At 40.1% G+C, this 23,591-nt stretch overlaps 5 protein-coding genes across 5 annotated transcripts; all 5 read right to left on the bottom strand.

Annotated features, from left to right (window-relative positions):
• Positions 1-1,121: 1,121 nt before the first annotated feature.
• Positions 1,122-3,524, bottom strand: LOC307256921 (protocadherin gamma-A12-like; the record flags this gene model as incomplete). Its single annotated transcript, XM_080036037.1, has 1 exon — positions 1,122-3,524. The coding sequence occupies one exon, from the start codon at positions 3,522-3,524 to the stop codon at positions 1,122-1,124; it is 2,403 nt and encodes an 800-aa protein (XP_079892163.1).
• Positions 3,525-6,444: 2,920 nt separating this feature from the next.
• LOC307256510 (protocadherin gamma-A11-like) lies at positions 6,445-8,808 on the bottom strand (the record flags this gene model as incomplete). The annotated part of the gene is made up of 1 exon (XM_080035485.1): positions 6,445-8,808. Exon 1 carries the CDS (start codon positions 8,758-8,760, stop codon positions 6,445-6,447), a length of 2,316 nt encoding a protein of 771 aa, XP_079891611.1. The 5' UTR covers positions 8,761-8,808.
• A 1,500-nt stretch (positions 8,809-10,308) lies between these two features.
• On the bottom strand, positions 10,309-12,732 carry LOC307256920 (protocadherin beta-16-like; the record flags this gene model as incomplete). The annotated part of the gene is made up of 1 exon (XM_080036036.1): positions 10,309-12,732. One exon carries the CDS (start codon positions 12,730-12,732, stop codon positions 10,309-10,311), a length of 2,424 nt encoding a protein of 807 aa, XP_079892162.1.
• A 2,368-nt stretch (positions 12,733-15,100) lies between these two features.
• On the bottom strand, positions 15,101-17,476 carry LOC307256509 (protocadherin gamma-A11-like; the record flags this gene model as incomplete). Its single annotated transcript, XM_080035484.1, has 1 exon — positions 15,101-17,476. Exon 1 carries the CDS (start codon positions 17,411-17,413, stop codon positions 15,101-15,103), a length of 2,313 nt encoding a protein of 770 aa, XP_079891610.1. The 5' UTR covers positions 17,414-17,476.
• Positions 17,477-20,067: 2,591 nt separating this feature from the next.
• LOC307256498 (protocadherin beta-15-like) lies at positions 20,068-22,479 on the bottom strand (the record flags this gene model as incomplete). The annotated part of the gene is made up of 1 exon (XM_080035473.1): positions 20,068-22,479. The coding sequence occupies one exon, from the start codon at positions 22,477-22,479 to the stop codon at positions 20,068-20,070; it is 2,412 nt and encodes an 803-aa protein (XP_079891599.1).
• Positions 22,480-23,591: the final 1,112 nt, after the last annotated feature.

The raw sequence follows: 23,591 nt of genomic DNA, 5'->3' as shown, positions 1-23,591 counted from the left end.
GTGTGTGTGTGTGTGTGCATGTCATAAAATACCCTTAAATATTTGTACCTTGCTAGTGTACAACTTTCATGGAGATATAAAAAACATAAACTTTCTCACTCTTTCTAAAGTTGACATCACTTAAGGAAAAAGTCATCAATTGTTAAGATTTAAAAAGATTGTTGGGGGTTTTCACTACTGTTAAAAACACTCTTTAACAATGACTGTATAGTTGCAAGAAAGATCATTTATTATTGACTGCCTATTTATTGAAGCTTATTACAAAGACTTGGTTAAACTGCTTACTGTATTTTGCCATCAAGTTGATAACAGACAAATATTTTGTTTTTTTAAAGCATTAGTTTCTGACAATATTGCACGGCACTGCAGGCAGATGTATTTCCAAGAAAATAAAAGAAAGACTGCACATTAACAACGCAACAAGAAGCAAAATCTTACAGAAGTAATGATAACTTAGGTGCAGGCCGAACTTCATCAACAGCAACAGATTCATATTGAATAATCAGCTCAAACAAAGAGTTGAGCTCATTGGGAAGCACCATTTACCAAAGCTACATTTTGAAATAATATACAGACAATAGCAGAAAAAAGGTGAGACTGGAACATTTGAGTAACAAGAATGTTTGATTAAGCGAAGTTTTTACTGACAAACTTGAAGCCACTGGTTAACATACAACTATCAAGTAGAAGAAACCCTAAATGTTTTAGCAAATAATGTTTGATACAAAAAATACTATAACAAAAGTAAAATTGAAAATACCAACATCATAAAACACAGACATAAACTTTCTCCAACACTGCATCGGAATGATCAGATACAGTTCAGCACCAAGGACAGCGACACAACATGCAATTCAAATAGTTTTCCTTCGCTGGAACCTATTTTAGCAGAGATGAAACCACATCTGAAAAGCTTAATGATTGAACGATAATTTCAAATATTAACCAATATCTAAGTATAGAAAAACTGTAGTCTGAGCAATATAGAAAACACCATAATTCCATTAAAAAACCTTATACAAATTATTATACCATGAAAACTATTGCAGAGCAAAACGACACAACTGGAAAAAGTCAAATCTAAATACTAAAATGGCTAATTCACTACGTTAAATAAGAGTTCAATGACATGACACGTGACATACCTCAGGAGAACCATCACAGTCCCCGAACACATCAGCAAAGTCTGAAGGACTTTTCCTCAGAGTCTGGTCAGCAGGCAGCGTGTTGTCATTGTAAGATGTCACAAACTTAAAGTCACTGGTTCTAGAACCCGTAGTCAGGTATGCGTCATAATTGTAAGTGCTGCGTAAAGTTCCTGTGCCGTCAACATCTGCGTAATTAGGAGGGAGATAAGCGCTGGGGATGGCGACTGCTCCATCAAACAACAGTCTGGGCTTTCTCCTGCGACAAAACCTCACACCCAGGATAATGATAATGAACGTCAGGAAAAAGGTGGACACAGACACCAGCGCAATGATCAGATAAGAAGTTAGCTTTGAATTCTTCTCATCATAAGAAATATCCTTCAGCTCTGGCACCTCAGCCAAGTTATCAGAAATAAGTAAATACATGGAACAGGTGGCAGAGAGAGAGGGCTGTCCGTTATCTTTCACTGCCACAATAAGGTTCTGTTTCATGCTGTCAGATTCAGAAATGTCCCGCAGTGTCCTGATCTCTCCGCTGTGGAGACCGATAGTGAAAAGTCCCGGATCAGTGGATTTGACTATATGATAGGACAGCCAGGCGTTCTGTCCGGAGTCTGCGTCCACTGCTATCACTTTGGACACCAGAGAGCCTCCGTGTGCAGCTTTGGGGACCAGCTCGGTCATGAAGGAGTTGCCCTCCGGGGCAGGGTACAGTATCTGAGGAGAATTATCATTCACATCCGATATGAACACACTGACGGTCACGTTGCTGCTGAGCGGAGGAGAACCGTTGTCTCTGGCCATCACGTGGACTTTAAAACTCCTGAACTGTTCATAATCAAACGCCCTCACAGCGTGGATCACCCCCGTGTCTCCGTTAACAGACAGATAGGAGGACACCGGGGCACCGTTCACCTCACCGGGTAACATAGAATAAATCACTGTACCGTTTTGTCTCCAGTCGGGGTCTTGAGCAGTAACGGAACATAAAGTGGAGCCGGGTTTGTTATTTTCAGTCACATATGCGCTGTAGGACTGTTCCTCAAACACAGGTGGGTTGTCGTTGATGTCTGCTACAGATAACTGAACAGTTTTAGAGGAGGACAGAGGTGGAGAGCCCTCGTCAGTGGCAGTGATTGTAATGTTGTAATCAGACACTAGTTCACGGTCCAGTTGTCCTGTGGTCACCAGAGAATAATAGTTTTTAATAGAAGGAACTAATTTAAAGGGGGCGCCTTGTTGAATGGAGCAGCGGACTTGTCGGTTATTCTCGGAGTCTCTATCCTGCACGTTAATGATGCCCACCTCTGTACCAGGTGGGGAATTTTCTGGTATGGGATTCGTAAGTGATTTCAAATTAACTACAGGGGCGTTGTCATTCACATCAGTGATGGCAATGATTACCTTTGCGTAAGATGACAACCCCAATCCATCTTTCGCTTTAACGCGTATTTCATATGATGTGGTAGTTTCATAGTCAACAATGCCAATCACTCGTATTTGGCCTACTTTACTGTCTATGCTGAATGTATTTTTAACATCATCAGTTACATGTCCAAATTCATATGTCACATCTCCATTGACTCCCTCGTCTGCATCAGTAGCGCTCACTGTGACCACTACAGTATCTAAAGGAGAGTTTTCAGGCAGACTGGCTTTATACACGGCCTGGCTAAACACTGGGGCGTTATCATTAGCATCCAGCACAGTGACGTGTATGACTACTGTGCCTGATCTCTGAGGAGAGCCACCATCTAGAGCTGTAAGGAGTAAACCAATGTCCTGTTGTTTTTCACGATCAAGCTTTCTATCAAGAACAAGCTCTAGTTTGTTTTCATTAGCAGCCAAAATGAAATGTTCATTCTTTTGCAGGCTGTACTGCTGAACGGAATTCTGTCCTACATCCGCATCGTGAGCCTCCTCTATCACAAACCGCGCTGTCCTCTCTGCCAACTCGTGAATTTCTAAATTGATCGACTCTTCTTTAAATTGTGGAGAGTTATCATTGATATCTTGAATGTGAAGACTAATGCGATGGAGCTCGAGAGGATTCTCCAGCACCAGCTCATGTTTTAGTACGCACGAAGCCTTTTCGCCACAAAGCCCCTCTCGGTCAATCCTGTCGGCAACAATCAGTTCTCCGCTATTCAGGTTTATGTCACAGTAACGTTTATCAGTACCATCGGTGTCAATCCGGGGTTTTCTGTTAGAGAGAGCACCCGTGTCCAGCCCGAGATCCTTTGCAATGTTTCCAATAACCGCTCCTCGTTTCATCTCCTCTGGAAAAGAATAGCTCATGTCTCCATATGAAGCGTGCAAAAACATGAGGAGGAAATAGAAGCCACCAAGCTGAAACGCGGTCATTTTTGAATCCATCTTCAACGATAAATTCCAACAGGATGAAGAATACAGCGAAAAAACACGGTTCAACCACCTAACACGACTAGAACCAGCAATTCAATGTGGTTGCTCCTGTCCTGACTACGCAATGGCCGTACAAGAACGTCTGTCCACAAAGGATAGATGAATAAAACCATTTTAAAGTTGGTGCATAGCGACACCTTGAGTTAAGTTGAACAATAGTAGTTGAGCATGAGAATAAAACAGTTTTTCCCACATACCTGTCCACTATTCCTCTAAATAGAATCGATGGTAAAATAATATGCAATTACACTCATCCACAACCAGTGCACATTTGAAGACATGTAGCAGCAAAGTGTACTACTTCAATGCATCAAAGAAAGATTCATATCAAGGTCTGAAGAAAGCACCTTTTTGCGCGACACTTTTTATATATAACTATACAAGCTACAAAAACAGGGGAAATTTGTAACACTGATTGGCTGTTATAACGGCACCGTAAATCAGATGGAGCTGAACACTTGACATTCAGCTGATAACATTGCTTTGCATTAGGTTGTCACAATGAGTTGATATTTTTGGCACATACTTGTTGAAATGTATTACTGCATATACTTGCTTTAAAGTAAGCTTGTAATAAAGTAACTGTAAAACAGGAATAATGGCATACATCTGCTATAGCTGAATTAAAGCTATACATGTGCATGTTTGCAATTTATATTAATTGAATCTCAAACCCCAAATCTATTTTCAACTGTGAGAAAACATTCATTAGTCACAAAGTTTGTAAATGTTGATGACTTCCTTTTACTAATTTTTCATAAACTAGAAAATAAATGGTTTTACTATTCTGAATGTGTCCACATTCTTTATTAACAAGAGGTAGCACTTGTATAACCTCAGAAAGAAGCAAAAACTTGCAGGAACCAACACAAACAAAACAAACCTGCCATACGTAATACAGAACCAGGGTTGCAGATGTAGGGCAGATGTTCCATTAACTTATCCCAGACCTATCTTATAGCCGTGAGTTTGGCACACACATGTCTTGCTGGTCTTGACTCAAGGTAATCAAATCATATCATAATACTCTTAATAAATCAAAGGCTGTCAGTGGCATTGTGACACAGAAGATCACCCTTCCTCTCTCTTCGTCCTAGAGAGTCTAGCAGACTATTCCTCATAGCTTCAGCAAAGAGACAACTGAGGCTATGGTCATCTGAAGCATATTTGACTGTTTTCAAAATCAGAAAACAAAACTTTAAAAGAAAATGTTCTTTTGTATGGATTTTACTTTTATGTATCTGTTACTGATTCAACAAACAGAGAAAATGTAAATATCTTTAAAACTTTGAAATTGTAACCAATTCCGATAAGTTAAACTTATCAAGAAACAAAGGATAACCTGCACAAAAAATAGATGACAAGGGACCCCATGTCTGGTCAGAGATTCAGTGTTCAGCACCAAGGACAGAGATATCAGTCACAACTATCCCAAATAGTTCACTGGTTGAAAACAATTAGACATAACAAGGCCCCTCACGTTAGGAAGAAATAATTGGCTGTATGTGTGTGCGTGTGTCATAATATACCCTAAAACCATCTTTGCACCTTGTACAACTTCCATGGAAATATTAAAAACATAGAACATTTTTTATCTTAAGTTGACATTACTTATGGAAAAAGTGATACATTTTCAAGATTTAAAAATATTGTTTTAGGGGTTTTTCACTGCTGTTGAAACCTCTCTTCAACAATGACCTTATGGTCACATGAATTATAATGTATAATTGAATGCCTATTTATTGGAGCTTATTACAAAGACTTGATTACACTGAATACTGCATTTTGCTGTCAAGTTGAATATAGACGCATCTTTCATTTTTAAAAGCATTTTTTTCGACAATATTGTGCGGAACTGGAGGCATAATGTATTTCCAATTTTAAAAATGAAAGACTGCACACTAACAACGCAACAAGAAGCAACGCCTTACAGAAGTTATGTAAACTTAGGTGCAGGCCAAACATCATCAACTGCAACATATTTACTGAATAATCACCCTGAACAAAGAGTTTGGCGCATAGAGAAGCACCATTTACCAAAGCTTATTTTGAAATAATACACAGGCAATGGTGGAAAGAGGATAATTAATAAGTAAGGTTAGACTGAACATTTGAGTAACAAGAAGGTTGGATTAAGCGCAATTATTACTGACAAACTTGAAGCCACTGGTTAACATACAGCTATCAAGTAGAAGAAACCCGAAATATTTTAGCAAATAATGTATAATAAAAAAATTACTTTTAAACATGAATGCAAAAGGGGAAAATACCAACATAATAAAAAGAGCAATAAACTATCTCCAAAAATTAATCAAAATGATCAAACACAGTTCAACACCAAGGACAGAGAAACATAGGATGCAATTCGTAGAGTATTCCCTCACTGGAACCTATAGCCGCGGATAAAAACTAAGAGAGCAGCCTGGATTTTTCTTCAATCTTCATCTCTACATTACTTAATCAAAATGCTCTAAATGACAATATTGTTATTGTGATTTTGGTAGAAATGTTGTCAGTAGTTTATAAAATAAAACCAAAATGTTCATTCTACTCAAACATATGCCTATAAATAGTAAAACAAGAGACACTGAACATTTGGAGCGGTCTCTGCATTTTTTCAACAGCTGTATTTTAGCAGACATGAAACCACATAGTCTGAAAAGCTTAAGAAACAAACACTAACGGTCGAACAATAATTTCATATTTTAACCAAAATCTGCGTATAGAAAAACTGTAGTCTGGACTCACCATCATTCCTTAACAAACCTCATACAAATGATCAAACCATGAAAACTATTGAAGAGCAAAACGATACAACTGGAAAGAGTCAAAGCAAAATAAAAAAGGCTTATTCACTACGTTGAATACAAGTTCAATGACATGACACGTGACATACCTCAGGAGAACCATCACTGTCACCAAAAACCTCAGCGAAGTCTGAAGGACTTTTCCTCAGAGTCTGGTCAGCAGGCAGCGTGTTGTCATTGTAAGATGTCACAAACTTAAAGTCACTGGTTCTAGAACCCGTTGTCAGGTAGGCGTCATAATTGTAAGTGCTGCGTAAAGTTCCTGTGCCGTCAACATCTGCGTAATTAGGAGGGAGATAAGCGCTGGGGATGGCCACTGCTCCATCAAACAGCAGTCTGGGCTTTCTCCTGCGACAAAACCTCACACCCAGGATGATGATAATGAATGTCAGAAAGAAGGTGGAGACAGACACCAGCGCAATAATCAGATAAGAGGTTAGCTTGGAGTTCTTCTCATCATAAGAAATATCCTTCAGCTCTGGCACCTCAGCCAAGTTATCAGAAATAAGTAAATACATGGAACAGGTGGCAGAGAGAGAGGGCTGTCCGTTATCTTTCACTGCCACAATAAGGTTCTGTTTCATGCTGTCAGATTCAGAAATGTCCCGCTGTGTCCTGATCTCTCCGCTGTGGAGACCGATAGTGAAAAGTCCCGGATCAGTGGATTTGACTATATGATAGGACAGCCAGGCGTTCTGTCCGGAGTCTGCGTCCACCGCTATCACTTTGGACACCAGAGAGCCTCCGTGTGCAGCTTTGGGGACCAGCTCGGTCATGAAGGAGTTGCCCTCCGGGGCGGGGTACAGTATCTGAGGAGAGTTGTCATTCACATCTGATATAAACACACTGACGGTCACGTTGCTGCTGAGCGGAGGAGAACCGTTGTCTCTGGCCATCACGTGGACTTTAATACTCCTGAACTGTTCATAATCAAACGCCCTCACAGCGTGGATCACCCCCGTGTCTCCGTTAACAGACATATAGGAGGACACCGGGGCACCGTTCACCTCACCGGGTAACAGAGAATAAATCACTGTACCGTTTTGTCTCCAGTCGGGGTCTCGAGCAGTAACGGAACATAACGTGGAGCCGGGTTTGTTATTTTCAGTCACATATGCGCTGTAGGACTGTTCCTCAAACACAGGTGGGTTGTCGTTGATGTCTGCTACAGATAACTGAACAGTTTTAGAGGAGGACAGAGGTGGAGAGCCCTCATCAGTGGCAGTGATTGTAATGTTGTAATCAGACACTAGTTCACGGTCCAGTTGTCCTGTGGTCACCAGAGAATAATAGTTTTTAATAGAAGGAACTAATTTAAAGGGGGCGCCTTGTTGAATGGAGCAGCGAACTTGTCTGTTATTCTCGGAGTCTCTATCCTGCACATTAATAATGCCCACCTCAGTACCAGGTGATGCATTCTCAGGTATGAGAGTAGTCAGTGATTTCAGGGTTATAGCAGGTGCGTTGTCATTTACGTCAGTAATCTGAATAATTAAAGTTGCGTATGAAATTAACCCCAGACCATCTTTTGCACTTATTTGGATTTCGTATGATGACATTTTCTCAAAATCAATAGCTCCAGCCACTCTAACCTCTCCTGTTTTAGAATGTAAGGAAAAAACGTTGGTATTTTCATCTAAAACCTGATCAAATTCATACGAGATTTGGCTGTTTAAACCTTCGTCTGCATCTGTAGCACTCACCGTGATCACCAATGTCTCAAGAGGAGAGTTTTCAGGCAGACTCGCTTTATAAACGGTCTGGCCAAACACTGGTACATTATCATTAGCATCTAGTACAGTGACGTGTATGACTACAGTGCCTGATCTCTGAGGAGAGCCACCATCAAACGCGGTAAGCAATAACGTGAGTTCCTTTTTCTCCTCTCTGTCTAATTCTTTGTCTAAAACTAATTCGCCATATTTTCGCCCGCCATCTTTCGTGTTCACATTTAATTTGAAATGATCGTTCTGCTGAAGTGAATAACCCTGAACAGCATTCTCTCCGATATCTCCGTCGTGCGCCTCTCCAAGAAGAAAACGTGCACCCTTGACTGCTGATTCCCGAATTTCAATCCTAAGTGACTCCTCTTTAAATTGGGGTACATTATCATTAATATCTTGAACGCGGATACTAATACGATGCAGCTCTAAAGGATTTTCCAGTACAATTTCCTGTTTAAGAACACATGATGCCTTTTTGGCACAAAGCCCTTCTCTGTCGATCCTCTCTTGTACCATCAAGTCTCCGGTATTGAGGTTAACGCCGCAGTACGTTACACCATTATCTTCAGTATCGACACGGGCCTTGCGAGCAGACAGTCTGCCCACATCAAGTCCAAGATCCTTTGCGATATTTCCAATAACAGATCCACGTTTCATCTCCTCCGGTATGGAGTAGCTCACATCTCCATAGACGGGGTAGAGGACAAGAAAAACACTAGCGAGGCCGTACAGCAGCGAAAATCTACTGCATCCCATTGTAAGCGCGAGAAAGACCACACGTGAAAAAGGAAATTCAATGTTACAAAGTCGTTCAAAATATTTCAACGACGAATTAGTGAATCCTTCGAGAGAAAAATACCACTGTGCTGTCCTACACGAAACGGTTTTTGTCAACTGTGGCACAAAAGCAGAATCAGGCTGTACATTTCTTCAGGGAGAAGGGTGGAGAATGACTGCACCCTCTCGTTTGCTGGTACACACTGACACCATGAGTATTTGTTTCGGTATAACAAGGCGATACAGGATTACTCTGTGTTGTTGTTGTTGTTGTTGTTGTTTTACACATTTAAAAGTGAGACCTCTACAGTGATCTTTAGTAAAACAACAACAACAACAACAATAATAATAATAAGAAGAAGAAGAAGAAGAAGAAGAAGAAGAAGAAGAAGAAGAAGAAGAAGAAGAAGAAGAAGAAGAAGAAGAAGAAGAAGAAGAAGAAGAAGAAGAAGAAGAAGAATCATCATCATCATCATCATCATCATCTTCATCAACATCATCATAAATCTTTAATCATCATTTAAAAAAAACATTGAATTGTTATGTCGGGATGAAACGTAATTTGACAAGACCGAGCTTCATGTTTTAAGCTAACGCACTGCATTCAACGACTGATCAATATTAAATCCTGTTAGAATTTTTATCAACTCGGGGAAAATATCACATACCTTACATAGGTCTTTGTACGGGTGAACCCCGTAATAAAGCAACAAATATATTCAAGCTCTTAACAGCAGACCATGATTAACGTTGAATATACACTTGACGTGCTATTGTTTTATGGAATAGTATTGAAGTGCGACGTTAAGCAAACTTTATTAGTTCGACAGTGATCAACAATTGTAGCAAAGGTCAAAGCAATACGCGTCAAAAACCACACAATGAAACCATAAGGATACGTCTAGTAGTTTGAGGTGCTGTTCCATACAAATGTAAGTATCAGGTCTCAAATGAGAGACTTTACTAGCCAAACAGAATAAAAAGAGGTCCCATTCGCAAAATATACGTTTTTCACACGGCATCTGTTTTTATAGTGATAAACCTTTGCAAATTATCAATCCAGGAAAGGCACATCCAATGACACCATGGGACAACCACATACAACTATCAAGGAGAGGAACCCCTAACTATTTGAGCTAAATATGTATTACAAAATGTATATACAATATAGAGCAGAAGGGAAAATATCAACATCATAAAACACATAAATGAACTCTCTTAAAATGCATCAGAATGATCAAACTGAGTTCAGCACCAAGGAGAGCGAAACATTGAGCGCAATTCGAAGAGTTTTCCCTCACTGGAACCAAATAATCAACAGGCATGCAACCATATTGTCTGAAACCATTATTTTCTGAAACCATAGATACCACTACAGAGCAGAACTATACGACTGAAAAGAGAGACAAAGCAAAACACAAAAATGGCTTATTCACGACCTTGAATACGAGTTAAATGACATGATATGTGACATACCTCAGGTGAACTATCACAGTCTCCAAAAACCTCAGCGAAGTCTGAAGGACTTTTCCTCAGAGTCTGGTCAGCAGGCAGCGTGTTGTCATTGTAAGATGTCACAAACTTAAAGTCACTGGTTCTAGAACCCGTTGTCAGGTAGGCGTCATAATTATAAGTGCTGCGTAAAGTTCCAGTGCCGTCAACATCTGCGTAATTAGGAGGGAGATAAGCGCTGGGGATGGCGACTGCTCCATCAAACAAGAGTCTGGGCTTTCTCCTGCGACAAAACCTCACACCCAGGATGATGATAATGAATGTCAGGAAAAAGGTGGAGACAGACACCAGCGCTATGATCAGATAAGAGGTTAACTTGGAGTTCTTCTCATCATATGAAATATCCTTCAGCTCTGGCACCTCAGCCAAGTTATCAGAAATAAGTAAATACATGGAACAGGTGGCAGAGAGAGAGGGCTGTCCGTTATCTTTCACTGCCACAATGAGGTTCTGTTTCATGCTGTCAGATTCAGATATGTCCCGCAGTGTCCTGATCTCTCCACTGTGGAGACCGATAGTGAAAAGTCCCGGATCAGTGGATTTGACTATATGATAGGACAGCCAGGCGTTCTGTCCGGAGTCTGCGTCCACCGCTATCACTTTGGACACCAGAGAGCCTCCGTGTGCAGCTTTGGGGACCAGCTCGGTCATGAAGGAGTTGCCCTCCGGGGCGGGGTACAGTATCTGAGGAGAGTTGTCATTCACATCCGATATGAATACACTGACGGTCACGTTGCTGCTGAGCGGAGGAGAACCGTTGTCTCTGGCCATCACGTGGACTTTAAAACTCCTGAACTGTTCATAATCAAACGCCCTCACAGCGTGGATCACCCCCGTGTCTCCGTTAACAGACAGATAGGAGGACACCGGGGCACCGTTCACCTCACCGGGTAACAGAGAATAAATCACTGTGCCGTTTTGTCTCCAGTCGGGGTCTCGAGCAGTAACGGAACATAAAGTGGAGCCAGGTTTGTTATTTTCAGTCACATATGCGCTGTAGGACTGTATCTCAAACACAGGTGGGTTGTCGTTGATGTCTGCTACAGATAACTGAACAGTTTTAGAGGAGGACAGAGGTGGAGAGCCCTCGTCAGTGGCAGTGATTGTAATGTTGTAATCAGACACTAATTCACGGTCCAGGTGTCCTGTGGTCACCAAAGAATAATAGTTTTTAATAGATGGAACTAATTTAAAGGGGGCGCCTTCTTGAATAGAGCAGCGGACCTGTCTGTTATTTTCAGAGTCTCTATCCTGCACGTTAATAATGCCAACCTCTGTATCAGCTGGGGTGTTTTCTGGTATGTGATTATTAAGTGATTTCAAATTAACTACAGGGGCATTGTCATTCATATCAGTGATGGCAATGATTACCTTTGCGTAAGATGACAGCCCTAATCCATCTTTCGCTTTAACGCGTATTTCATATGATGTGGTAGTTTCATAGTCAACGATGCCATTCACTCGTATTTGACCTACTTTACTGTCTATGTTAAATGTATTTTTTACATTATCAGTAACATGTCCAAATTCATAGGTCACATCTCCATTGATTCCCTCGTCTGCATCAGTGGCGCTCAATGTGACCACTACAGTATCTAGAGGAGAGTTTTCAGGCAGACTGGCTTTGTAAACGGCCTGGCTAAACACTGGGGCGTTATCATTAGCATCCAGCACTGTGACGTGTATTACTACTGTACCTGATCTCTGAGGAGAACCACCATCTAGAGCTGTAAGGAGCAAATCAATTTGCTGCTGTTTTTCACGATCCAGCTCTTTATCAAGAACAAGCTCTAGTGTGTTTTCATCAACAGCCAAAATGAAATTGTCATTCTTTTGAATGCTGTACTGCTGAACTGAATTCTGTCCTACATCCGCATCGTGAGCCTCCTCTATTACAAAACGAGCTCCCCTATCCGCAGACTCTTGAATTTCTAAATTGATCGACTCTTCTTTAAATTGTGGAGAGTTATCGTTAATATCTTGAATGTGAAGACTAATGCGATGGAGCTCGAGAGGATTCTCCAGCACCAGCTCATGTTTTAGTATGCACGAAGCCTTTTCGCCACAAAGCTCCTCTCGGTCAATCCTGTTGGCAACAATCAGTTCTCCGCTATTCAGGTTTATGTCACAGTAACGTTTATCAGTCCCATCGGTGTCAATCCGGGGTTTTCTGTTAGAGAGAGCGCCCGTGTCCAGCCCGAGATCCTTTGCAATGTTACCAATAACCGCTCCACGTTTCATCTCCTCAGGAAAAGAATAGCTCATGTCTCCATATGACGCGTGCCAAAAAAGGAGGAAATAAAAGCTGCACATCTGAAACGCAGTCATTTTTGAATCCATTGTCAACGATAAATTCCAACAGGATGAAGAATAAAGCGAAAAAACACGGTTCAACCACCTAACGCGACTAGAACCAGCAATTCAGTGGTTGCTCCTGTCCTGACTAAGCAATGGCCGTACAAGAACGTCTGTCCACAAAGGATAGATGAATAAAACCATTTAAAAGTTGGTGTATAGCGACACCTTGAGTTAAGTTGAGTTGAGAATGAGAATAACACTTTTTTTCTCACATACTTGTCCACTATTCCTCTACATATGGTAAAACAATTTGCAACTAGACTCATCACTCATCCAAATTAGGATACCAGTAGAAACAAGTTGTACTACTTCAATGCATCAAAGAAAGATTCACATCAAGCTATGGAGAAAGCACCCATTTTGCACCAAACCTTTTAAATATAACTATATATGCAAGCTACATAAACTGGGTGACATGAATCTATTTTCAATGAGGAGAAAACAGCCATTTATCACAAAGATGTAAACATGTTGTTTCTTCCTTTTACTCATTTAAATCAACACATTTATAATTGTTTTCCTATAGCCTGCTGAATGTGTCCACATATTTTTTTACCAAGAGATAGCAATTGTATAACCTCAGAAATAAGCAAAAAACTTGCAGAAACACACACAAACAACCCTGCAATACGTCTACAACTTTGGACCAGAATTCTAGCGGTAGGGCAGATGCTCCACCAACATATGGAGTAGCATAGCCACAAGTTTGGCACACACATGTGTTGGTGGTCTGGACTCATGGTTATCAAATCCTTATATTCTTAAGAAAGTATGGCACATAAAATTTCCCTTCCACTATCGTGGCCTAGAGCCTAGCATCCCTGCCCTCGCAGCTTCAGCAAGTAGACAACTGAGGCTATCATTATCTGAAGCACCTTTGACAGTTTTCAACACTAGTAAATAATACCATGACTAATTTAAAACAAAAACAAAGAAAATGTAAATATTCTGGAAACTATAAATGTGTAACCAATTAAGAGAGATTAAATTTGGCAAGAAAAAAAAGGTAAACTGCTAAAAAGATAGATAGCCAAGGGGCCCCAAGTTGAGTCAGAGATACAGTGTTCAGCACCAAGGACAGAGAAATAAGTCACAACTGTCCTATTTCACTGGTTGAAAACAATTGGACCTAACTGGACCCCTCACATTAGAAAGAAACTATTGGCTGTATGTGTGTGTGTGTGTGTGTGTGTGTGTGTGTGTGTGTGTGTGTGTGTGTGTGTGTGTGTGTGTGTGTGTGTGTGTGCATGTCATAAAATACCCTTAAATATTTGTACCTTGCTAGTGTACAACTTTCATGGAGATATAAAAAACATAAACTTTCTCACTCTTTCTAAAGTTGACATCACTTAAGGAAAAAGTCATCAATTGTCAAGATTTAAAAAGATTGTTGGGGGTTTTCACTACTGTTAAAAACACTCTTTAACAATGACTGTATAGTTGCAAGAAAGATCATTTATTATTGACTGCCTATTTATTGAAGCTTATTACAAAGACTTGGTTAAACTGCTTACTGTATTTTGCCATCAAGTTGATAACAGACAAATATTTTGTTTTTTTAAAGCATTAGTTTCTGACAATATTGCACGGCACTGCAGGCAGATGTATTTCCAAGAAAATAAAAGAAAGACTGCACATTAACAACGCAACAAGAAGCAAAATCTTACAGAAGTAATGATAACTTAGGTGCAGGCCGAACTTCATCAACAGCAACAGATTCATATTGAATAATCAGCTCAAACAAAGAGTTGAGCTCATTGGGAAGCACCATTTACCAAAGCTACATTTTGAAATAATATACAGACAATAGCAGAAAAAAGGTGAGACTGGAACATTTGAGTAACAAGAATGTTTGATTAAGCGAAGTTTTTACTGACAAACTTGAAGCCACTGGTTAACATACAACTATCAAGTAGAAGAAACCCTAAATGTTTTAGCAAATAATGTTTGATACAAAAAATACTATAACAAAAGTAAAATTGAAAATACCAACATCATAAAACACAGACATAAACTTTCTCCAACACTGCATCGGAATGATCAGATACAGTTCAGCACCAAGGACAGCGACACAACATGCAATTCAAATAGTTTTCCTTCGCTGGAACCTATTTTAGCAGAGATGAAACCACATCTGAAAAGCTTAATGATTGAACGATAATTTCAAATATTAACCAATATCTAAGTATAGAAAAACTGTAGTCTGAGCAATATAGAAAACACCATAATTCCATTAAAAAACCTTATACAAATTATTATACCATGAAAACTATTGCAGAGCAAAACGACACAACTGGAAAAAGTCAAATCAAAATACTAAAATGGCTAATTCACTACGTTGAATAGGAGTTCAATGACATGACACGTGACATACCTCAGGAGAACCATCACAGTCTCCAAAAACCTCAGCGAAGTCTGAAGGACTTTTCCTCAGAGTCTGGTCAGCAGGCAGCGTGTTGTCATTGTAAGATGTCACAAACTTAAAGTCACTGGTTCTAGAACCCGTAGTCAGGTAGGCGTCATAATTGTAAGTGCTGCGTAAAGTTCCTGTGCCGTCAACATCTGCGTAATTAGGAGGGAGATAAGCGCTGGGGATGGCCACTGCTCCATCAAACAGCAGTCTGGGCTTTTTCCTGCGACAAAACCTCACACCCAGGATGATGATAATGAATGTCAGAAAGAAGGTGGAGACAGACACCAGCGCTATGATCAGATAAGATGTTAGCTTGGAATTCTTCTCATCATAAGAAATATCCTTCAGCTCTGGCACCTCAGCCAAGTTATCAGAAATAAGTAAATACATGGAACAGGTAGCAGAGAGAGAGGGCTGTCCGTTATCTTCCACTGCCACAATAAGGTTCTGTTTCATGCTGTCAGATTCAGAAATGTCACGCTGTGTCCTGATCTCTCCACTGTGGACACCAATAGTGAAAAGTCCCGGATCAGTGGATTTGACTATATGATAGGACAGCCAGGCGTTCTGTCCGGAGTCTGCGTCCACCGCTATCACTTTGGACACCAGAGAGCCTCCGTGTGCAGCTTTGGGGACCAGCTCGGTCATGAAGGAGTTGCCCTCCGGGGCGGGGTACAGTATCTGAGGAGAGTTGTCATTCACATCCGATATGAACACACTGACGGTCACGTTGCTGCTGAGCGGAGGAGAACCGTTGTCTCTGGCCATCACGTGGACTTTAAAACTCCTGAACTGTTCATAATCAAACGCCCTCACAGCGTGGATCACCCCCGTGTCTCCGTTAACAGACAGATAGGAGGACACCGGGGCACCGTTCACCTCACCGGGTAACAGAGAATACATCACTGTACCGTTTTGTCTCCAGTCGGGGTCTCGAGCAGTAACGGAACATAAAGTGGAGCCAGGTTTGTTATTTTCAGTCACATATGCGCTGTAGGACTGTTCCTCAAACACAGGTGGGTTGTCGTTGATGTCTGCTACAGATAACTGAACAGTTTTAGAGGAGGACAGAGGTGGAGAGCCCTCATCAGTGGCAGTGATTGTAATGTTGTAATCAGACACTAGTTCACGGTCCAGTTGTCCTGTGGTCACCAGAGAATAATAGTTTTTAATAGAAGGAACTAATTTAAAGGGGGCGCCTTGTTGAATGGAGCAACGGACCTGTCCGTTATTCTCAGAGTCTCTATCCTGCACGTTAATAATGCCCACCTCTGTACCAGGTGACACGTTCTCTGGTATGGGGTTGGACAGTGATTTCAAGTATATAGCCGGTGCGTTGTCATTAATGTCAGTAATGTCAATAATAACCGTTGCATATGAAACTAATCCAAGACCATCCTTTGCACTTATTTGCATTTCATATGATGACATTTTCTCATAATCAATTGCACTAGCTACTCTTAACTCTCCCGATTGAGGTTGCAAAGTAAATACATTATTTTCATCTGAAACATGGTCAAATTGATACGTGATTTCGCTGTTTAAACCTTCGTCTGCATCTGTAGCACTCACTGTGATCACCGATGTCGCCAACGGAGAGTTTTCAGGCAGACTTGCTTTATAGACGGTCTGGCTAAACACAGGTACGTTATCATTGGCATCTAGTACAGTGACGTGTATGACTACAGTGCCTGATCTCTGAGGAGAGCCACCATCGATCGCAGTAAGCAATAATATAATCTCTTGTTTGACCTCTCTGTCTAATTCTTTGTCCAAGATTAATTCGCAGTCTTTTCGCCCACCATCTTTTGTGTTCACATTTAATTTGAAATTGTCGTTCTGCTGAAGTGAGTAACCCTGAACAGCATTTTCTCCGATGTCTCCATCGCGCGCCTCCCCGAGAAGAAAACGTGCACCCTTCACCGCCGATTCCCGAATTTCAATTTTAAGTGAATGCTCGTTAAATAGGGGTGAATTGTCGTTAATGTCTTGAACGCGTATACTAATACGATGCAGCTCTAAAGGATTTTCCAGTACGAGTTCCTGTTTAAGAACACATGATGCCCTTTTGGCACAAAGCCCTTCTCTGTCGATCCTTTCTTGTACAATCAAGTCTCCAGTATTGAGGTTAACGCCGCAGTACTTAACACTATTATCCTCAGTATCGATACGGGCCTTGCGAGCGGACAGTCTGCCTACATCAAGTCCAAGATCCTTTGCAATATTTCCAATTACAGATCCACGTTTCATCTCCTCCGGGATAGAGTAGCTCAGGTCGCCATGGATGGGGTGGAGGACAAGAAAAATACAAGCGAGGCCGTAAAGCGGCGAAAAGCTGCTGTATCCCATTATCATTGCGATATAGAAGACAAACAAAGTACTGTTTTTCAAAAATATATGTATGATGATATTTTGAATCCTTACAAAGAAAAAAAGTCACAATGCTGTCCTACACGAAGCGATTTCTGTCAACTGCAGTACAATAGCAGAATCAGGCAGCTGATTAGTGGAGAGAAGGGTGGAGAATGACGGCACCTTCTCGTTTGCTGGTACACACTGACACCATGAGTATTTGTTTCGGTATAACAGGGCAGTTAGGATTCTTTATTTTCCTTTCATTGTTTTTACATTAAAAAGTTAAGACCCATTTAGTGGTCTTTATTAATACTACTACAACTACTACTACTACTACTACTACTACTACTACTACTACTACTACTACTACTACTACTACTACTACTACTACTACTACTAATAATAATAATAATAATAATAATAATAATAATAATAATAATAATAATAATAATAATAATAATAATAATAATAATAATAATAATAATAATAATCCTTAGATACAATCATAACAATGTAATGTTTATTATTATTATTATTATTATTATTATTATTATTATTATTATTATTATTATTAGTAGTAGTAGTAGTAGTAGTAGTAGTAGTAGTAGTAGTAGTAGTAGTAGTAGTAGTAATAATAATAATAATAATAATAATAATAATAATAATAATAATAATAATAATAATAATAATAATAATAATAATAATAATAATAATAATAATAATAATAATAATAGTAGTAATAATAAACATTACATTGTTGTTATTGTATCTAAAGATAAAAAGTTACTTGACCCGAAGGAGCTTTATGTTTTTAGTTAACTCACTGCAGTCAAAGGGAGATCAATATTGAATCAAGTAGGATTTTTTTGTCAACTCTGGGAAAATACATTGTTCCACAACTTACAAAAGTCTTGTAAGAGTGATTACCCACGATTAAGCAACAGAGAATATATTCTACTACTTAAACACATTAAATATTAGGAACATTTTAGACAAACCCTATGGTGTGCTATTGTTCTGGGAAAACATATTTAAGTCGGATGTTTGGCAAACATTAAAAAAGTTGGATAGTGATGAACAATTGTAGCATCGGTAAAATATATGGGTCTGACATTTAATTGATTAAGATACTATGTGTAAAACATGCTACACATAAGCTATATGGATACAACTCCTATTTTGGGAGCTGCTCCGTCACAACATTACTGTCAGGTCTTGTATTTGATATACATTTATTTGCACATTAACTTGCATTCATTTTGAATTGTACAATATGTGCAATGAAAAACCAGCAGGAGATGTGGTGTCCATCAAGAAAACATATACATTAACATGAAACTGTATTGAAAACAGCATGTACCATTCTAACAAATGAATTAACTTTCTCTGAAAGACTGTGTGTCATGTTTAAGTCAAGGCGCATATTTACGGCTGCAGGGTAAATCATTTTACACAGACGGCCAAGAGAACAAACAGAGGTCCCATTCGATTATTTGTCTTGTCTTTAAGGTGTCTTACAATGTAGATTGTGATAAACTGCTTTTAAGTATCCAGTAAAGCACAATGTTACCAGTTTAGAGCAACCACATGTTCACATGCAACCATCAAGCTGAAAAAAAAACATAATTTTAGCCAGAAGAAAAAAAACATAAAAACAACTAACTAACAACTATTAACTACTGGGGAAAATACCCACATCATAAAACTTAAAGGAAAACTCTCTGTGAGTTCAGCACCATGGACAGAGAAACACTGAATACAATACAAGTGCTGTGTCTGAAATCGCGCACTTACGTAAGTGCACTTACATTGAGTGCACTTTATTATCCCAACAGTACACTTACTTATAGACGCAGTGCTCTCATTTCTACAGTGCACTGTCCAAACTGCCGTCGCGCACCTACCAGAAATGACTTTGTATTTTGACGGTTCTTCTTCGGTGGTATTATTTTGTGCTTGTGTTACCGATAGCCAAAACAGACACGTTAGTTGGGGAAAAACAAAACAAATGTGTAATTTAACTTTTGTAGAGCGCGTCCGCCTCCATGGTTGCTTCAAGCTCCTCTATTTTGATTAGAATGTCCCGTCCTCTCCGCTACGTAGGCAAGATGGCGGCCGTTGAGTGTGGAAAGTGTCCATCGCTCCAGACTCAAGTTTTAGACCGTTTTGAGTGCACGACCGAGGAACTTACAGTGCACTGCATTTTGGCACACTCTCCGGTATTGCGCAAAGTGCACTCAAAAAAGTAAGTGTAAGTACAGAAGTGCGCGATTTCAGACACAGCAAAGGAGTTTTCCCTCACTGGAACATAAAACAAATAGCAAGCAAAAAAACACATAATCTGACATACCAAAGAAAAAATGGTCTCAGAATATTTTCTAATACTAACCAAAATCTGACAAAACAAATACTGGAGACATGACTTTGTAGAAACGATCATATTTTCAAAATAAACCTTGAACCATCAAAACCACTACAGAGCAGAAGGATATTAAATCCGTCAAAGCATAACAAACACAAATTGCTTATTCACTACGTTGAATACCAGTTCAGTGACATGACACGTGACATACCTCAGGAGAAGCATCAGAGTCCCCGAAAACATCAGCAAAGTCTGATGGACTTTTCCTCAGAGTCTGGTCAGCAGGCAGCGTGTTGTCATTGTAAGATGTCACAAACTTAAAGTCACTGGTTCTAGAACCCGTTGTCAGGTATGCGTCATAGTTGTAAGTGCTGCGTAAAGTTCCTGTGCCGTCAACATCTGCGTAATTAGGAGGGAGATAAGCACTGGGGATGGCGACTGCTCCATCAAACAACAGTCTGGGCTTTCTCCTGTGACAAAACCTCACACCCAGGATGATGATAATGAATGTCAGGAAAAAGGTGGAGACAGACACCAGCGCTATGATCAGATAAGAGGTTAACTTGGAGTTCTTCTCATCGTAGGAAATATCCTTCAGTTCTGGCACCTCAGCCAAGTTATCAGAAATAAGTAAATACATGGAACAGGTGGCAGAGAGAGAGGGCTGTCCGTTATCGTTCACTGACACAATAAGGTTCTGTTTCATGCTGTCAGATTCAGAAATGTCCCGCTGTGTCCTGATCTCTCCACTGTGGAGACCGATAGTGAAAAGTCCCGGATCAGTGGATTTGACTATATGATAGGACAGCCAGGCGTTCTGTCCGGAGTCTGCGTCCACCGCTATCACTTTGGACACCAGAGAGCCTCCGTGTGCAGCTTTGGGGACCAGCTCGGTCATGAAGGAGTTGCCCTCCGGGGCGGGGTACAGTATCTGAGGAGAGTTGTCATTCACATCCGATATAAACACACTAACGGTCACGTTGCTGCTGAGCGGAGGAGAACCGTTGTCTCTGGCCATCACGTGGACTTTAAAACTCCTGAACTGTTCATAATCAAACGCCCTCACAGCGTGGATCACCCCCGTGTCTCCGTTAACAGACAGATAGGAGGACACCGAGGCACCGTTCACCTCACCGGGTAACAGAGAATACATCACTGTACCGTTTTGTCTCCAGTCGGGGTCTCGAGCAGTAACGGAACATAAAGTGGAGCCAGGCTTGTTATTTTCAGTCACATATGCGCTGTAGGACTGTTCCTCAAACACAGGTGGATTGTCGTTGATGTCTGCTACAGATAACTGAACAGTTTTAGAGGAGGACAGAGGTGGAGAGCCCTCGTCAGTGGCAGTGATTGTAATGTTGTAATCAGACACTAGCTCACGGTCCAGTTGTCCTGTGGTCACCAGAGAATAATAGTTTTTAATAGAAGGAACTAATTTAAAGGGGGCACCTTGTTGAATGGAGCAGCGGACCTGTCTGTTATTCTCAGAGTCTCTATCCTGCACGTTAATGATGCCCACCTCTGTACCAGGTGACACGTTCTCGGGTATGGTGTTAGACAGTGATTTTAGGTATATAGCTGGTGCGTTGTCATTGATATCAACAATCTCAATAATTAAAGTTGCATATGAGGCCAATCCCAAACCGTCTTTTGCGCTCAGCTGCATTTCAAATGACGATTCTTTTTCATAATCAATAGGTCCAGCCACTTTAACCTCCCCTGTTATGGAGTTTAGAGAAAAAACCTGGTTTTCATCTGAAACATGATTTAATCCGTAAATAACTTCACCATTTGCTCCCTCGTCTGCATCAGTAGCACTCACTGTGATCACCAATGTCTCCAGAGGAGAGTTTTCAGGCAGACTCGCTTTATAAATGGTCTGGCTAAAAACTGGTACATTATCATTAGCGTCTAGTACAGTGACATGTATGACTACAGTTCCTGATCTCTTAGGTGAGCCACCATCAAACGCGGTAAGCAATAACGTTATCTCTTTTTTGTCCTCTCTGTCTAATTCTTTGTCTAAGATCAGTTCACCTGACTTTCGTCCACTGGCCTTTGTCTTCACATTTAATGAGAAATGATCGTTCTGCTGAAGTGAGTAGCTCTGAACAGAATGTTCTCCGATGTCTCCATCGCGTGCCTCATCCAAGAGAAAACGTGCACCCTTGTCTGCCGATTCCTGAATTTCAAATTTCAATGACTCCTCTTTAAATTGGGGTGAATTATCATTAATATCTAGAACCCGGATAGTAATACGATGCAGTTCTAAGGGATTTTCCAGTACGATTTCCTGTTTTAGAACACACGCTGCCTTTTGACCACAAAGCCCTTCTCTGTCGATCCTTTCTTGTACAATCAAGTCTCCGGTATTGAGGTTAACGCCGCAGTACGTTACACCATTATCTTCAGTATCGATACGGGCCTTGCGAGCAGACAGTCTGCCCACATCAAGTCCTAGATCCTTTGCAATATTTCCAATTACAGATCCACGTTTCATCTCCTCCGGCATAGAGTAGCTCACGTCTCCATAGACGGGGTAGAGGACTAGAATAACACAAGCGAGGCCGTACAGCAGCGAAAATCTACTGCATCCCATTGTTAGTGCGAGAAAGACCACATGTGAAAAAAGAAATACAATGTTACCAAGTTGGTCAAAATATCTCAACGACGAATTAGTGATTCCTTAAATAGAAAAATACCACTGTGCTGTCCTACACGAAGCGGTTTTTGTCAACTGTGGCACAAAAGCAGAATCAGGCTGTATATTTCTTCAGAGAGAAGGGTGGAGAATGACTGCACCCTCTCGTTTGCTGGTACACACTGACACCATGAGTATTTGTTTCGGTATAACAGGGCAATGCAGAATTGCTTTGTGTTGTTGATGTTGTTGTGTTTTGTTATATACATTTAACAGTGAGACCTATTCAGTTGTCCATAGTAATACTAAAATAATAACGCCATTATTAATAATTTTTTTTTTAATTTATTTATTATTATTATTCCGGACAATTACACATAATACATAATTTTCTCATTGCATATTCATACATATTACTTTGTGTTATCGTCCGAAGGGAAGCAGGAGAAGCCAAAGGCTTATCGGGTCCCGCCCCCACTGCCATAAGATTCAGATACACATATAGCTACTACAAATAATAATAACAATAATTAAATTAATAACAATAATATTAATAATAATAATTAAAAAATATATAGTGACTTGTTATATATCGGGATTAAACGTTATTTGATTTGAACGAGCTTCATGTTTTAAGCTAACGCACTGCATTCAAAGACAGATCAATATTTAATCATGTTAGAATTTTTTTAACTTGGGGAAAATATCACACACCTATCATAGGTCTCTGTATGCGTAGAACCCCGTTATAGAGCAACACATATATTCAAGCTCTTAACAGCACACCATGATTAAAGTTGAATATACACTTAGCGTGCTGTTGTTCTATGGAATAATATTTAGGTCTGACGTTAAGCAAACTTTAATACAGTTTTAGATAGTGATCAACAATTGTAGTAAAGATCTAAGCAAGCCGGCTGCCATTTAATTGATTGATATACCACTATAAATGCTTCAAATACCACACACTGAAACCATAAGGATAGGACTTTGAAGAGATGATCCATAAAATGGTATTTATTTATTTATTTATTTATTTATTTATTTATTTATTTATTTATTTATTTATT

Source organism: Ammodytes marinus (assembly GCF_949987685.1).
Source record: "Ammodytes marinus genome assembly, chromosome: 10".
NCBI classification, from domain to species: domain Eukaryota; kingdom Metazoa; phylum Chordata; class Actinopteri; order Uranoscopiformes; family Ammodytidae; genus Ammodytes; species Ammodytes marinus.
The sequence above is the reverse complement of the archived record's forward strand: the minus strand, read 5'-3'. Positions and strand labels throughout refer to the sequence as shown.